The 19,336-nt window shown below is 29.9% G+C and overlaps 1 protein-coding gene across 1 annotated transcript in view; it reads left to right on the top strand.

The window, feature by feature from the left end:
- The window catches only part of singed (fascin domain-containing protein singed), a gene marked incomplete in the record, with an annotated part of 118,977 nt that overhangs the window by 47,935 nt on the left and 51,706 nt on the right, over positions 1-19,336 (top strand). The window contains 1 exon segment of the mRNA XM_067053309.1: positions 3,360-3,774. Within this exon segment, the coding sequence (XP_066909410.1) occupies positions 3,360-3,774 (415 nt within the window).

The following is a 19,336-nucleotide window of genomic DNA, read 5'->3' on the forward strand; positions in this document are numbered from 1 at the left end:
ATAGAAGTACGAGATTTCCTTTCTTTTGTCCATTTGATGTTATAATTTCTGAGAAAAAAAAACCTAGGTTATATATTTTTTTTGTTTTACAAGGATTAGTAATGTATTTTTTCATGTGTAAATATCCTATAAATAGGTAAAATGACCAATGAAAGACGGATTAATAAATATATATAATAAAACATAAAACACTTAAGTAAGATAATTGTTAATTTAGTTAAAATTAAACTAATATTAAATATCCGTTACTTTATTCATCAAGTGTTGAAATTGTCCTCGATTTTCTTTGTGTTAGGGGTTTAACTTACCGCCGATATTCATTTTATTTCCATGCCTTTTAGTAACGATTTCTCTTACTCATAATCTCTTGCGGTAGCACTAGCAGATATAATGCCCAGTTACATAATTCCGGGTTCATACAAAACCATCGAATAGGAAACTTAATGTTTGACAATTACTTAACATTAAAAAGCTATTTTTGTTATATGTATTTTGTAAGCCTAAAAAGGTTCTTCATATAATGTCACGATTCGTTCTTTACAAAGTTTAATTATATTATATGTGTATTACTTATTTCGACATTAAGTTAGATGATTTAATTTATTTTTTATAAATACCTTGTTTTATTTTATCGTCAGAGATTATGGTTCTCATTCATTTCTTCTTCCTTACAAATTATGTTTTCTTTTTTATTATTATTATTATAGTTTATTTGACTGAAATTTCTTTTTATTCTGAAAAAAAAAAAATAAATCTGTACTGGTGCGACCCATGAAGGGTCAGAGAGTGTAGTTCTTTGTAAGGAAGTACTGTTACTAAACCAAGGGTTGATTCGGTCAGAATCTCGATCGCTAGATTATCCAATTAAGAGTATCCACTTTATGAGGCTGTGTGGACCTCTGAGTGCTTCTGAACCCACAATCAAATGCGTCAGGTAACAGGTAATAATTATCTACCACACTCCAATTCAATTCTGGGTCCTTGGGGTCAGTAGTCCATAGTCTTACCAATGAGCTACACACTCCCGAATGAGGCTTTAAAGATGGAAAACCAGATTTTCTTTTGGGGGGAGGGTCGGAAAATAGATTTTTATTCCAATGCTTGGGCCAAGGCGTCCCAATGTTTTCATATAGTATGGACAAAGTGACTCGGTGGTACGAAGAAGCAATCCTATTTCCAGCAGTTTCTTAACTCTACTAACAATTTGAAGTGTTCACTGGAACATATTGTCCCACTGGGAGTGAAAGGGTTAATATTTGATATTATCATACTTCTGTTCCTAGTATTTGTCAGTAGTGGTTGAGATATTGGACTGTAACTCACTGACTTCTGATACGAGCTTTTGTAGATTTCCTGGTATAGATGTGTATGATATGATGTGTATTTACTGTTGATTGACTATCCATTCTCAACGTGATCATTTAAGATCTTCTATGGTTGCAGTATTATAGAAGATTTTTTATTTTTATAATATTACATAACTTGGAAGATTATTAGTTGAACGTATATGGTGATTGTACGGGTGGTGATCAATAAACGTGGAAAAATAGCAGAAAAAATATAATTTTCTGGCTGATATAATTTATTAAACTTTTTAAAATAAATAGTTTTTCTGCTATTGTATCTTTCTTGTCTGCTACCTGGACTATATATTAAAATAAAACATAACTATTTAGCTTGACAACAACTGCAAATGTGGCCTTTTTCCAGAATATTTTAAATTTATTCACTATCCAGGTACCGTTAATAAGAAACAACATTTCTGTCATTTTTTTTTTTAATATAGCATATTGTTTTAATATACAAAATAACTGATCATGTTTTTAGTTCTTTTGTTTAAGTGTGAATAAATTCTATGTTATCATAGTGATAAATACGAATCAACTACTATAGTAACGTTTAGTAGGTCGTAGTATATCCATTCCTTTGTAATAAAGTCTATGGAAAAAAAGTTTAAAGTAAATTTTTTATTTAGTTTTGTATGCTCATCTCGTAGGAAGAATCTAATTTTAAACTTTGAAACTTAAAATTATTCGATTGTACAAAACAAAAAAAAAAAATTAAAAATAGATCTTTTTCTTCGTTGCACGGCCTAAAATTTTAATTATTTGTAACAATCAGATTTAACTTATATTAGAAGGCAATGTTGAAAATTCAGAGACTAGGATATGCAAATTCTATTGTTTGCTTTCCCTTTATAGCGTCCCGTTGGTGTATAATCACAGGTCAGGCGGGTTCATTACCATGCTCGGAAAGCACTGCTTCTGGAATGCAACTCTAAATTTAGATAATCTGGTTGGGATTCTGAAGTTAAATTTAAGTGAAGACCTTGAGAGCAATTGATAGGTAGATTGTTAGGCTTCCTCCGTGATTCGCGTGATATCGACGCCATTGAATTCTTTCACCGAATAAAAATCCGTTTCTTAAGGCTTCTTTCTCAGATGTGGAAAGGTCAACCTACAATTCGATTTTTGTCATAAGTGCTTTGAAATATTTTCTTTGCATATGGATTTGTTGACTCATCTTTAGATTTCAGACCTATTATGGAAATATTTTTCTGTAAATTCTAATATTATTTTGTAAAACACCCATTATACAAAAAAAAAAAAACAGTTGCAGACCTACCTTCTACGCCATAACCCCTGATGAAGACCTGACACTCAGGTCGAAACGTCGGCATAAAATAAATAAATATGGTTTTGTTTATTTATGTTGTTCTTTGCTGACCGCACCCACCGACAAACTTCTACAATCATTAAAAAAAAAGTTAAGCTCATTCGAGATTGTATCTCATTCAATTATATTAACTTGTTACATGTTGATTTACCTTATGATTAATGACTTTATTGAGTAATTGATGAACTTTGATAACGATTCCTGCACGGACTAAAAATTCAATTGATCTGTTAAACTCGTTGTTTAACTGAATAGAATTTTGAAATGTAAGAAGAATAATAAAGCAACTTGAAACTTTTTTAAATGAACATTCTAAAATCTACTTAGTTTAATATTAATGCATTGACTTGTCTTTTGTAAGTCAATATAATTGTTCTTAAAAATTCAACAAAACAGGAAGTACAATTATGTAGATAGAAACATCTAGTAAATCTATTTTTGAGCCCGTCAAGACTATAAAGTCAGTTTTCAAAATATTATTTGGCTAATTATATAAATCAGTTTTTTGGCTCATAGGAATCCCAAACGTGTGAATTAAAATTGATCTTGGAAACAATTATTTTAGAGGTCTATTTAAAATAATTAGATATGTTTAAGTGTACTGCCGAAATATTATTATGTACTGTATAATAACAACATCAGATATACCATTGAAATTTAACAATTTTTTTTTCTCTTTTTAGGTTAACTTACGCTCAGTTGGTAGGAAGCGCTTCGCACATCTTTCAGAAAACTTGGACGAGATCCACGTTGATGCGAACATCCCTTGGGGTGAAGATACCCTCTTCACCTTAGAGTTCCGCAGCGAGGAAGGCGGCCGCTATGCCATCCACACTTGCAATAACAAATACTTGAGCCGCGAAGGCAAGCTCGTACCCAGCGTCACACCCAACTGCCTCTTCTCGGCCGAGTACCACAGCGGCCAGCTGGCACTCCGTGACTCATCCGGTAACTACCTCAGCCCTATTGGTTCCAAAGCGGTCCTCAAGACCAGGTCACAGGGTGTCACCAAGGACGAACTCTTCACTCTAGAAGACTCTCTTCCACAGGCTTCCTTTGTTGCTGCGCTCAATTCTAGATATGTCTCAGTCAAACAAGGTAAATATTAAATTTGTTAAAAACTCCTAAATCATACTTATTTAGCCTTCACTACAATCATCCACCAATTTTCCCAACCATATATTTTAAACCTTATCAACCTCAAATTATCAAAGCCATTATAAGGCGATGAAAATCAGAGTAGGCCAACCTACCCAGTTGTGGAGATAAGTCTTTTAGAAGGTTTTAACATAATTTTGCTTAAACTACTCAAGGCCAATTTAGAAAGTGAATCCTCACATTTCGGTAAGTAGTCCCACACCTCGGGGCTGTTTGTGGGCCACGGAGTTGAGGCGTCGGTCAAAGAAACTTCGGAGCTGCAGCGGTGCCGGTTCGAAACGGGTCTGAAGGGTTTCCTTTTATTTCGTGACAGTTGGAACGAATGAAAACTTGACCCTTCCACCATGGTTAAAATAAGTTGGAGTTTCTCTAGATAAACCCCCTACACACCCCCGGTATGACTTTAAAAAAATGAGTGGCATTGTAGTGGTCGAGTGGCCCTAGCTACTTGATCTCATATACTACCAACTAGAGATCAAAGACATTAGTTAAATATTTTAAACTGGAAATATCTAATAAATGGTTTCGAAATTAAAAAAAAATCTTTATACAGCCTGAAGACATACATTACTTTGACAGTTCAAATTCAATTTTTACAAACATTTAAGCTAACCCTCTTAAGCTTCATATCTTCTGCTAATAATTTTTATCCGTTCGCATCCCCACTTTTTTCTGTGGAGTTACACGAATTTAACTGTCAAACTCCTATTACCATCATTCAAAAACCCCTTTGTGTAAAGATGTCGAATTTTTTATTTTTTTTTAATTTTAATAATTAAATTTCATTTCATTTCTTTTTTCCTCAGTCCTAGAAAACCATCGTTCTTGATTTATTTTTTCTTGAACAATTATAATTTTATTTTTAATTTCATTTTATTTTATTAATTATCTGTAAATTTAGTAAATATGTGTTGTTAATTGACGCCTGTGTTTATCAGATACATTTCCTAATCCGAGTTATATTATTTTTCTGTTTTATTTTACAAATGTTATATGTCTAATTATATTGGTTGAGCGGAAAAAAAAACATTCTACAAGCCTGGTATCTGTTACTAATGAGCTTTCCTCTAACAACTAAAGCCCAAGGGCTGTAATTGCTCTCAGTTGCCGAAGCCCAAACACTGTAATTACACTAATCACTATTTCTGCTATTTATACTACGAATTCTACAAGATCACGGTTTATCTTGAAATGTGTTCATTTGTTTATTTATTTTATTTTTTTAAAGCAAAGCAAATTTGCCTCTTACTGACGTTTAATTATTTTTCAAAATTATCATGAAATTATCAATCAGTATTTTATTTCTTAAAACATGGATTGATGTACAATTAAGTAGGTCATACTGAATCCTATTGCAACTCAAACCACACATTATTTTATTTATATGTAGCATAAGTAAGTGGTTTTTGGGAATAGGTATTACTGTTGGAAGAGTTTGATAGATATACTGCCCAACCTAACCATTTTTATCAATTTTCCTTCATCTCTCTTTTATTCATCACTCAGAAACCGTTCCCAAGTGGATTCTATATCGTGCATTATATAAAATATAATTTTCTGAAGTGAGTTTTCTATTATGTTTAACCATAAATGTCATAAACATTCTGTTCACTATTACTGAAATTTGTCAAGGTTTACATATCTTTCTTTTCTCAAGCTGCCGAAAACAAAAACAAAAAAAACCAAATATGTTATGAATTTAACAATAACAACAAATGAAGTTATAAATTTAAATATATATTGATTAGGAGTTTTCCTTGGCATTTATTAAGTTTAAATGTCTTAAGAAATCTCGTGAAGAAACGAAGTCCTACTTTTTTTATTCCTCCTTTGCTCTCACAGCCTGAGGGAGCAGTATGTTATTGATTTTACATATAAACATGGTCCATGCTCTCCAGAGCATATGGCCTTGTAAGAAGCACATTTTCATATACATATTTACTGAAAAAATAAAGGAAATAAAAAGTAAATAGATGTAAATATGAAGTAATAAAAAAAAAAATTGATTAAAAATTATTAATTTTTCTATTTGGTATTTTGTACAATCTTTGTCCGGTGAGAATTGTTCTATGATATTTTGGTCTTGAGAAAATGTAATAAATTAACGATTTTCGTTTTCAGTTCATAAATTTTGATGTCTAATTATTCTTCAGTATTGATATTTTTATGATCTCGTAGTAGTTTTATTAGTGCATCCAAGTGGAGCTATTACTTTTTCTATTTTGCTTTATTGGAACGTTGCGAATTTTTGATAAGAAATAAATTAATTTTGTAATTCTATTGGCATTTTTTTTGGCAAACTACACATACAGCATCTAGAAAAATGTTTTATAAATTTTCATGCCTATCAACCTTTAGACTATGTAACTTCACTTTGTTTGTTAAAAGGTAAAATGTCTAAAAAGGTTAATTCGTTTTCTCTTCGAAAAAATTTATTTTCGATTGTAATCGAATAAATCGAGTTTAAATAAAATGAAGAATGTATGATGAAAATAATTTTTGACCAGTTCGTCATAAGGAAATCCGCTTTCTGGTTTTATATATATAAAACTTTTATATTTGAGAATAATAACAAAAAGATTTTTGTATTACCTAGATTCAGTACTAATGAAAGAAACATTCTTGCCCAACAATAACGTTAAGAAATGATCTAGTCTTGTTTTATTTCTCCCATTGAAGCATCCGATTCCCATTTTATAAAGGCTGGGTGTGCCCCGGAAAAATTGACTCTATTTATCGCAAAAAAAAACAGGTTTGAAGTAGGCATGTTACCGTTCAAGGACTGTCGGCTAGTAGAACCCTCCACTGGGCTACTTAAGATAGGAAGCAACGCCATTGAACACGCATGTCTCGATACAGCTCCTTGAAGCAGCTGAGAGTCTCTTCATATACATTACCTTTTATGTCCTGCCTTCCTTCAACCGAAATTTTATCATGATATAATTGGTGATATAAATCTACTTCAGCCGATATATGTTACTCGTATATTGCATTAGGCTGCTACTTTATGTTATTTAGCAAAACTTAATTTAATTTAATTAGGGTGTTTTCTAAAACTCATTTCTATATTTTTATCTTACCATTTTAATTACATTTCCTTAAAAATCAAGTTAAACAATATTGTTTGTTATTTTATTATGATAGTGAATGTAGACCTAAAAAAAAAACAACTATTTACCATCCAACAAAGTTTTCTAACTTGTGGAGATTAGGCGTCTCTCTCTGCAAAGCTTCAAAAACAGGCAGAAGTTTTAATCACCAGTATAAAATTATCTAGATTATTTATTTGAAAGAAATGTATTCTCTAAATTTAAGTGCATTGGTACCGCATTCCAATAAATAAAAAAAAATGGCGCCCTGAACAACTGGACAATTGAAAGTATTGAAAACTATTATAGGTGTCAGTTTGTTAAATCATTTTTTAATTAACCTCTCATTCTTTCTCTTTTCCTTCCTTCTTAAAATAACATAATATTCAATCTCTAATTTACTATTTATTATCCCCTTGCAATTTTTTAATCTATTGATAAAATTAGTAATGCTTTATTAATAAATTCTATATTGATATAACTCAGGTATGGACCCGTGGCCGGTGCTACACTATGTCCACTATACTTAATAGTGGATAAATAAATTTTCTATGAATATAACTTACAATGGCGACGGGTTTCTACTGTATATGCAGATAACTTATATAGTAGTTACAGAGCTGTATTTGTCTAATAGTAAAAAGTAAATTAAGGTTGACTGAGTCCAATAATGCATCCAAAATATTTTGCTTTGTGAGACACAGGTCGATGCTTTTCCTCTATTAATTCTTCCTTTAGAGTTTTTTTTTTTTTTCCAACTCTGCAGAGAATTGAACATATGAATGGATATCCTTTACTTATTTTTATGAAGTTGCACTACTATAGAATGTCCACTGCAAACATTCTTTGAGATAGAAGGTAATTAGATTCAGCCTAATTACGGGAAAAGTCTATACAAATGATTTTAAAAACTCAGGACTATGTGGAATTAGAAAACGCTGTTTATTTAAGATATGATATAATTTTTTTAATTTATGATATGATTATTTAAAAGGAAGGATAAAACAAAAAGAAATTCATGATTAGAAATTAATTCTTTTAGTCTTATCAGAATAATTGTAAATATCACTGTTGACTCAGTGACCGAATGGCTAAACGTCTTGTTTTTCTTGACTAAATGGTGATAGTAACCTACACGGTATGAACTGGTAGCTGGTAGTCATTTTTGCCATATTGGCACACTTAATTGATACAAAATTATCATCAGTTCAATGACCTTCGGGTTTCGAGTACAATTAAATGACTTGAACTACAGGTCATAGTAAATATAATAATACAAGGTTATAAATAATATAATTATTCAACACAATTAATGGTTTAATTATTATTAAATATGGCTCGTAGTTAGTTTTTTATAGCTAAAAAACTTGAGACCCTTTCATTGGCACGAGGAATTGCTCGTAAAACCAGCGCCGGTTTATGATGTATACCAGGGCTTCTTAAGTCTTCATTATAGCGCCTTATCTATCCCAGCCTTTTTTATGTTGAATTTTATAATCCAAGTACAAACTTTCCTCTTTATTATTATTTTCTTTATACTTTATGGTTCTATTCGAAGTCATAACTTTTATTTTTCAAACGCACCTTATAGTGAACTATCTACTTTAAAGCCAAAGTTCTGTTCGAAAGTTTGAGTAATCGAACCTAATGGATGTTATCAAAAATTTTCAAACAGGCATTATATAAATTGTATATGATTCAATTTTAAAAAAACAGAACTACGTAAATAACCATAACCCTATTTTATTATTTCTTCTTAGAGACGGTTTATTATTGCATATCTCCTTAAACCTAGTTGTGGATTGTTATTAATGTACATAAAAAAAATAATGAATCTTAGTATAGTAGTTAGGTACCTTTCTCATCTGAGCGAAACCCAAGACTCTTCTCTTAATACATTTTCGTTATGTTTACATTTGCAGATGCAAGAGCTTTCTGGTTGGTGGCATTCAAGGTTACTTGGGAGTGAATATATCATTACATTATTTTTTTCGTAGATATAACTAACAATCCACTAATAGGTTTATGGAGATATACAATAACATCTTGTCTCTTATAAGAGTCTAAGATACGGTTATTTCCGTAGTCGTTTTTGTTTTTTAATTAAATTGTTCAATCGATTTTTTTTTACTAGAATTTGGATGAATTTGCGTCGGGAATTGATTTTTTAGTTAATGTATCATATCGTATCCATTGTACGATTTGGTTTGATATTAAAACAACTAATTGTTGTTCTTGATCCATTTTAATGTTTATACTACTAATCGTTTAATTGTAACCACCGGTATAAGAAGAATAAAGTTATTTTTCTTTTCAGTCTATTTGTTTATATTTTATCTGAATGATGGTCTGCCCTAATAATGCCCATTCCCATCCGACGAAGATTGAATAAGATATCGTACGTTGATTAAATTTCTTAGCCAAGCATAACTTGATGATAGTGATCTACTGAAAGCTATAAAGAAATTAGCTAAATCTATATTTAATGACATAAAGATTATTAGAATTTCCTGGTGAACTTATTTAAAACTGTCAGTTTTGAGTGTTGAAGGTAGAAAGATGTAAGCATTTTAACATTACATATCTAATTTGTAAGATAAGATCCATTTCCTTCTTCTCCAGCAATATTACGATGTTTTTCCTTAACTGTGGTGCTAATTAAAATAAACCTCTCATGATAAAATTTTATATTTACTTAATCGTATTTACCTTGTAGTAGAAAGTAAATAGTGAAGAATCAAACTATTAATCCAGAATTTAGGCTACCGTGCGATTGTATATATTGACATTATTTCCTCTTATATGCTACACTGCCACTAGGAGAACTCAATCTTTTAGGAGGGTTACGAAGTATAATAAAATAATCTTAAAATATTTTGAGCTAACATTGTTTAAAATTACTGAGTAACTCGAGACATTGAACTTTAAAATGGTTTGTGAAGTTCTCTCAAAACAGAGCCCAAAGAAACTTACGGACAGATTTAAAAGACTTATTTTTAATTAATTTTATTTTAATAAAAAAAAATTAAATAAATTTTAATTATTTTGAGGTCAAATAGTTACAAAAGAATCACGAGATCTCTGTGCCTAATCTGAGCCATCAGACTTGAAATCAGTTGAATCTTTTCCTTAAAAACTGTTAAAAACCTTGTAATGAGCAGGTTATGCGATTCCTAAACACATTCCCTAGTTTTGGCTTCACCGTAGCCGGGCAACAAGGTAAATATTAAAATAATTATCTGCCACACCCAGACTCAAATCAGCCTGAAAAATTATATTTATAATAATATTTAATTTCATGCAGATTCCAATATGCTTCATCGCGGCTTTGTAGGATCTCTATCCAGCGGTTGAAGACATAGACATTAAAAAAAACCATTCATCCAGTTCAGAGGCCTGAGAAAGCACATCACCATTGGACAAAAGGACGAAAACATTCACTCCAGGTCTTTTATTTTTAAAAGGATGCCATCTCGCCCACGTGTGGTTTACGACCCACTTGAGAGATGCGCTGCATCGTCGGTCGTACCGTCATAACTTGAAGGCATGACTCAGTTTGTTGTGAACAAAACCTGCGCTAAGTTGATCATAACAGCCGTCGCCGAAGCATAAACATTGCAACAACAATGAGCAGGCGGGGAGGTCGTGTATTTCTACTTGGTTTTCCTTTAGACCCCTCCTCCACTGGGAATAGAGCTGTGGAGGAAGTTGAAATTTACAGGAATCAAGGACGGAAGCCGTTACTCAGTTGCTACGTGACCAAGGCGCTGGCTCCAGAAGAAACAGAAATATCTTCGTCGACGTGTTCCCGTTATTAACCTTTACAATGACAGTTGTCGAAATAAGTTGTTGATGAAATTTCACTCCATTCTTCAGCTAAGCATCTTTCAATGGTCAGGTATAATAAAAATACAATAAAAGAATATATTACCATATAATAAAACTACATTATAACATCTTTACAATCAGACATCAAAATCTATAGGTGTAGGGTAAACTGCAATTAATTGTTCAATGTTGTATGTTTGAATTTTTAATCAATTCACCTTATGCATTTGTGGTGTTCTTACGAAGACAAATACCGTTCATGCTCTCTTTTTATGTCCAATTAACAGTTTCCTGATTAATAAATTCTTTTACCTGTTAATAATCTAGGAGCCAAACTACTAAGTAACTAATTGTATTTTTAATTCTAAATAGGTATTGGAATCACACACCTTATTTTATTTCCATATCTATAAAACTTACCTGGGACAAATCATTTCGCAGGTAAATCTTTTATGAGTATCTTGTGGCTGAAGTTTCTCAACAAATTTTACAATAGATTACCAATAGAAAATCACGAAACAGTTCTTCAGTAAAGGAACAGCTCTTATATTCCTATCTGGTATTTTTTTCAAAACACGATTCCAACCAGTATACAATTGGTATTATTTTAATTAAATTCGCTTGTTAATTAAAAATAAATACATACAAATAAAAAATGGAGTTTAAAAGTAATTTATTCAATTTTTTAGCTGTGAAATTTTAAACGTCATTTATAGCTGTGATAACCTCACTGATATGAGATAATAAAACTTGTTAATAATTATATTAGTATTTTTTAATGTCTATTTGAACTTAATTTTATCAAAATATTAGATGTGGAAATTACTTATTACTATAAAATAATTTCGACAATAAATATATTTTAATACTTACTAATAAATATCCTATCCATGGATTAAAATTTTAAGTGAATGAACACATTAAACAATGCAAATATTTAAGATCTGTCAATTTCTTTGGCAATGTTATTTAAATATATCTGTTTGGTATGATTAAGTTGTATATATAGCCCATTGATTTTCAACGGTAACCACATTCTTATTTCATTGATTATTTTTCTCTTGGAGAATCAATTTTTTATCAGGTATCTATGGAAATCGATGCCCTATTTCTGTTATACTTTCTGTTGATAATTCGTAATACGTTTTGTATCAAAACTTCGTTGGAATGTACTTTTGAAAAAGACATGATACTTCAGGGGTTTTATTTATTTTTTATTTTATGTTTTACGTGTTTACAATGATAATTCAACTCTGCTTAGTAAAATTATAAGCAACCATTAACTGAACTAACAATTGTTTCAGACAGAAAAAAAAAAAATTACTGGAAAAGTTACTACGTACATATCAACATGTATAAAATGTATCGAAAACAGTTTAAAATGTTCATATAAAATAATTACAACAGTGTAGCTACTTTATAAAATAAACATTCGATTAGCAATAACAAAAGACGTTAAACAAAGGATATAAATGTTTATTTAAACAATAAAATAAACAACTTAGGTATGTGCTCTCTATTTTCAAATAATCCTGATCTTGATTTTCCGATTTACTGCTGACATTTTCTATAGTGTTGCTGACGACAGTGCATAATGAAATTTCTAATATTACATAACATGCATTTGTTAAACTTTTGTGTGTTTTAACTTTTTTTTATTTTTTACAGTTTATATATTTTGCATAAATACTGTATACTACACAAGAGACTAAAATATTATGAAACATAAAGACTGTGGATTAATGTATTGGGTATCGCACATAATAAAATACCATATGTCCAGATATATTCCTGATCACAAAGAGAATCCCTCTTCATTATTCCGGACGAAGAACTCTAGGGGAGGATTATTTACATATGTACAGTAATTAATTAATAATCGGATATTTCTAGGAGACATTAAGAACCAAAAAACAGAAAATTAAATTATTATTATAAATTAGAAAAAATTTATTATAATAATAAATAACCGCCATAGTGGATTTCAATGAGGATATCCATTATTGTCGGAATAAAAAAATTAAATTTACACTTCATTGGTAGGTCTGGATTTCGATATTTTTAGGCTTAAAGCTAAAGGAACTTGAACCTGCCTTGAAACTTTCAAAAAAAAAAGTTTTTTTGGTACTTTATAATCGCCATTCCTTTTGGATCTATAGACTATAATCACCTATGGAAAACAATCCTAAAATGTTTTTAATTATAAAAAACTAATAAACGAGCAGAAATTTTGTTAGTTTTATAAAATAGGAGTTTAAATTAATAATTACTGTTGTGAGCATATTTTTAACAGGAGTATACATTTGAGTGTACCTTTCCGTTTACCTTGATTTTTATCTCAACTCACACCTGTGGTATGTCATGTATTTTAATTTTTTTTTTCAATTACAAATATTTGATTAAATCAAATAATTCTTTGAAAAAGTCATTATTTTTATTGAGATAGAGATGCCACTTTATTGTTTCACTATCGATGATTTCTTGAAAATCTTGGTTATCTTTTCAACACAATATGGCATTAGAAGTGTTTTAATAACGTCATTCTTGTTTGTATTTAATATTCATAAATTTAAACACTAACCCACTGCTATTAAATCGAGTTACGGTGGAAAACAATCGATGGCGCCAATGTCTATGATATAGCTTATCTTCTCTCGACTATTGCTCATCTAATGATATGTCCTCCTTCAAATCTACAGTAGCCCTTGATTTTAGTCCGTCATTGAGTTTTTGCACAACATGTGCTGTAAAGTGTTAGAACCCTCCAGTGAATAATATAGAGTCATACTGGCTTCTATGGATTTTTTATTTCAACAGCACGTCTTAGTCACGTGTGGTACTTTTGTCTCTAATAAGTAGAGACTGGAGTATTGTGTAGTAAAAAAAACCGAAATCGTGCAGTAAAAACTCAAAAGTTTATATAACACCCAAATCCTCCAACAATCAATTTGCTATTGTTATTTTTAATTTACAATATCAATACACTGAAAACTAGCCTAACCTTGTTTGAATCAAATTAAACTCGCTAAATACTCTCTATAGTTATGAAAATATATATAAAAGAATAAACTACTCTGATTTAAAACCAAAAATGTTGCCCATAATTGAAGAGGTATGTGGAAATTCATTTTATTAAACAATTTCATATTTCTTTTTCCCTTAGGTGGGAAAAAATCTGGCGGTGTAGCGTGATCATGAGCAAATCGCCTCCTTATATAACCGTTGTGCAAGAAACAGTACTTATATACTAAATACTGAACCCCTGACCCTTCATGGGTTGTAGTGGTACAGATTTACATTTTTTTTTTTTTTTTCATATTCCTATTATGTAAGCTGGATTTCAGTTTTTTTATTTCTTAAAATTTCTTAATTCTAAGTTTTAAAAAAATATGCATAGATGGTACAATGTGGAAAGGAGTATTTAAAACTTATTCTTAAATAAATTCACATTTCGATTTATCATGAACAAAAAAAAAAAAATATATAACAAATTTCATCAAAAATGTATAGCTGTATATTGATCAGGCCAATTAATTTTTATTTAAAATTATATACCTAGGTTATATTATATAATAATATAAAAATAAATTATTGGAATTCCCACTAGTCCAAGTTAAACACAATCACACTGAATGTCCCCTAAAATAAGCTTATTTCAATGAGACTTTTTCATAGCTACTCGAAAACACTGGCCAATACTATTCCTATATTAGTCATCACTTGTGTTATCTCCTTCGTTTGCTTGGATGCTTTACATCAAGTTCCTAAACTATAAATTAAAATTAAAAAAAATAAAATGAATAAATATGTGTATATAATATGAAAAAATTGCATTAAATATTACGCCACAAAAATTAAAATTTAGCCAAAAAAGAATAAAACGGGCAATTTTGTGCTAAAAATATCTCAAAACGTGCAAAAATGTTAGACAAAAAACAAAACGCACCACAATAAAATTTAATTAGTGAAAAAAAATTTGTTTAATGTCTTTTTTATAATTTAAATTTCTGTCGAGCTGTGTTGGAATTCAGTGCTCGGGAACAAAACGAAAACCCGATTCTGCTAATAATTATTGAAGTATTGCTAAGCTATACAGCTAACATTATCGATGCTATTATTAAATTTATATTTTCATTCTTACTTATGAGTTGTTTTTTTGAAACGAGAAATATCTCTGATTATTATTTTTTTTTTTATTGTTTTCTTTCCAACCGTACATTTCTTATCCTCTCCATTTTTATTCTTCTCATATTTCCCTTTTCTAGGGTCTAACACAAATACTAAATCTATTATTCAAATTTTATTTAAATTTATTGAATCACCAAATGCTAAAACTTTCTGTAAGCACTCATAAAAAACAAATAATGAGAAAAAAAGAAACGGAAATAAAATATTAATGAACTAAATAAGATACAAATATAATTAAAAATTTAAAACAAATAAATAAATAAAAGGGAAAAATAGAGATATAGATTGAATTTTCGTTTTGTAATGGTTTTTTATTATTATTCCGTATTCAAAATTCCAAGTGAACTTTAAAATATTTAGTTTCTAAACGTTAAATTTGTTGTGTCAAATGTTATAACTGCAACAAGTACAACAATAATATAATGTTTTTTAGATATTCTTCTTGATTTTGTGAAAAGTGTGCAATAATCAGGTTATGTTTGATGTTATGTTAAAATGTTACTCTATCACTCATTATCACATTTATTAGCAACTTTCTTTTTGCAGTGTTATAGCGTTTCACTGTTATTATCCAATCATCAGAAATCATGTTTTTACCTTTGGACTACTCCTGAGCTAATAGTTATGATCCTGGAATTCTAACTATATACTCGAAGATATTATTTAAAATTATGGCTACCAGAGTTTAAGTGCAGTGATAAAAAAAAGATTTTTGGGAATTGTGAATTCCAAAAGTTCACTCAGTAAAAATAAGTTGGTTAACGAACGGAGCATAAGGATATCTATATTTCACTTAATTCCTCTCTTTATTTTCTTACTAAAAAAAAAAAAAAATGATATAATTTTGTTTATATCAGACCTTATCAAAATAACTTGTTTTTATTAAAAGACATCAGGAACCACGCTCCTGTAATTTTGACAAGAATTGAAATACAAATTTTGTTGTAACCTCTCATTAACGTTTTACATGTAATTCAATATAAATAGGACTTAAAATACGTTATGATGTCTAATATAGGTGAGGGTAGAAGCGAAATATATATAGACTTTTCTTGAAAATCTGTTTATATTCTTTATGACTATTTTATACTGGAAGAAATAATATTGATAAAATATCGTGAAATTCACTATGTAAGTTACCTATAGGTTAGTGACCTCCCTTCGTCGAACAGCCTATAGCTTACAGAAGAAGTTTTTTATGAGGAAGTTTGTCAAAAGGATTTATACAATCCCCGTATCGAACTTTTGCGGTTAGCCGACCACTTTCTACCGCGTACGCAGTCATAGTGTACTATTTTTATTTTATTGCGTAACTTAAACTCTATTGAACTTCTGTGTGATGTTAGTAGTGATATAGTGATGTAATAGGTGGTGTGAACGTGAGATCGTGTGCTCGTGTGCATCGAATGCACCTTTTGCAATGACTTATTTCGTAGCTATGAGGAAGAATAGTAGTTTAGTTACAGTTTTTGAAAAGGAGGAGAAACATTATGAAGCATAGCAGTAAATGTATATTGTTTATATAGGATTAAAACCATTGCTTTATTCTATTTTAATACTACCTTGTTCAGATTATTAGTAGCTGGCGCTATAAAAATTACTACTGAATTATATAAAAATAATTACTGAATTTTTATGGTTGATTAATTGCTAATGAACTAGAGATTGATTGATATTACGTTATACTCTACTACCCTTAGATAATGAGTTGAAAATAAATTTCCGGTATTAGGTCGTAATCTGCATCGTTTCCTATTTTTATAGGACTAACCTTCATTTATTTTCCAGTGCTAATTACAATTACTTACAATTATTATGTAATTTTGACCGCATGCGTTTTAGTCGGTAAAATTGATTTGGTATGTAACTTGAGCTACTTTATTGGTAATTTTTAACTCCTCCTTAGAATGTTGTTTTTAATATCTAATTATTTGGTGTTTTTTATTGTTTTACTTATCCTTAAATTTGTGATAATTATATTTTCATCTTCATCTTCAAATAGACAAAAAAACTTTGCTTACTCAATATTTTCTACAAATTTGCTTAACAAGAAAAAAACATGCTTGAATAATCATAGTTTTTTTGTTTTGTTTTTTACTTATGTTGTTTCTCACGTCTGCTGATGATTATTCATAAATCTTGGGATAAGGAGGAACGCGAAAAAATTGCGAGCAGCTGCTCTACCATCTCAACTATGTTGAGTTGCTAATACACAGCATAGTGATCAGTCCTATAGATAATATTAAAAGGGTTGAAAGATAATTAGTGGAGAATAGTCTAAAACATTTTTGTAATTCTTTCCCTCCTCTTCGACTCATTAAGTTGACATAACCCAGCTAAGAACTACCATGATGATGTAGGATTCCCAGTGATAACGGAATAATAGTCTCCGCCGTGCTTTGAAACTGGTCCCTCTTGGCAAATTATTTGTTGCAAGATGGATGTTTCCTATACTTCCGAACCAAAGCTCTTTAGCCGAAAATGGCTATATAACGAAAAATATATAAATATTTCTGCAGAATTCATGGGGTGTTTTAAAATATAAAAAAATGATTTGAGATATTAGATATGCAATTGTATGTAACATCAACGACAATAACTTAAATACAATAATAAGGATTTCCATTTTTTTTATTTTTGACGTGGGAAAGTGGCGAAAAAGTTGGTTTCCTCAGTGTCGTTTGAACCAACTTGTGGGTTGGTTAGGATCACTTTAATTTCTCTAAAAACTTGCTTTGTCAAGTTTTAAATACGCTTATTTTTTTTATTAGTCTATTTTTAAAAATTAATAAGTTATATTAAAAAAATTTAATATTTTTTTTTCTAATAGGTCTTTTTGGGAGTTGTCTGGTAATTTTTATTTGCGTATATAGTGTAAAAAATTAGTTTAAATCATTACCTTTAACGATTGAAAATATAATAATTATTGCAGAAAAATATAATAAGATTTATGAGTATTAATGATTTTAATAGAAAAAAAGAAGGAAATTATCGATTTAGGTTTTAAACGAAAGTAAATGATGTAAGAGCCGGAATAATTCAATAATGAAATGTATTCACTCATTCTAGGACTAAAAAAGAAAGAATGTTCCGGAGAGTTAGTCAAGTGAGAACCCCCTGCTCATACTGGCACGTGTTGTTCCATTTTCTGTTTGATTTTAGTATATATTTAACAGAGGACACAACGAAGTTGGTATATAGAATTATAAATTAATTCAGGGGCATCATCAAGAGATAAGCTATAATAGAAAATTCAGAGTTACAATACAAATAGGTTTAAATTATGTTTTTTAGTTTATATAAATTTAAAAAAAAAAATTGAATAAGTGGAAAATGGAAATTTCTTTTACATTTCGGCCTTAATATAATTACGAAAGAACTAGTTGACCTTCGCAAAAAATGTTGTATAAAACAATACATTGGTTAGTAAATGCTTCAGTCGAATTCCAAAAGTTTATTTTGAATGATGTCGGCCAATGTAAGTACCAAAATTTGATGTTCTAACTTTGCTTTTACCGTGCCGATATATCACATATATTCTTCTTTGATTGAATCATCTCACAAAAAAAAAGTTTTTATTTTATATTGAAATCGACGTTCCAAAGATTTCACCGTTGATAGGGTATTCTTTCGCTACTGGGATAACACTTGATTTGCTATCCCAAAGCTAGTAGGATTGTTAAAATGTGATCAAAGTATGCATTAAAATCTATAGAATACATCAAATGCAAGATTTTAAAAAATTCCTTGGTCGCATGTTCCGGAATTGAAGGAAAGCTGAGATCTGTATAAATGGCCAATTTCCTTGTTAAGTAAGAGAAGACGGGGCAAACTGTGAACCCTTTACCAAAATGAAAAAAAAAAAATGTTTTTATTATATCTGGTTTATTACATTTTATTTTACTACAATTATTACAAATGACCTTCAAAATTTATTACTTTTAATAGTAACAAGCAGTAGAGAAATGTAGGCCACAACTCTGGTAGAGCTTTAAAGTTATTAAGTCATCCTATAAGTAAATAAATACTAGATAACATAGATCTACAAAATAATAGATAATACCTGTTGATATTAATCGCTCTGAGATCTGACGATTTTAAACCGCTCCCCCACATTATGCAATGTCCGCCCTCGGGAATAAGCATCAGGCAATTATATTTCTAAAAATAATCTTTCGAAGGACATGCGTTACTTTGTACGGGAAAGCTTGGTTACACTCCTATGTTATTTGAGTGCAATAATGGCATACAATGTTCGAAATTAATAAAGATAATTTTTAAAAAAATTACATTCGCTTATATTATTTTTAAAATATTTAAAGTATTATAAATATTTTAGACATCTATTTACAGATGATTAATATTTGAGCCAAAATTTTTATTTTTATTTTATTTAT

This window comes from Halyomorpha halys, unplaced genomic scaffold (genome assembly GCF_000696795.3).
Source record: "Halyomorpha halys isolate HHAL.00 unplaced genomic scaffold, Hhal_1.1 Scaffold348.1, whole genome shotgun sequence".
Classification (NCBI taxonomy): domain Eukaryota; kingdom Metazoa; phylum Arthropoda; class Insecta; order Hemiptera; family Pentatomidae; genus Halyomorpha; species Halyomorpha halys.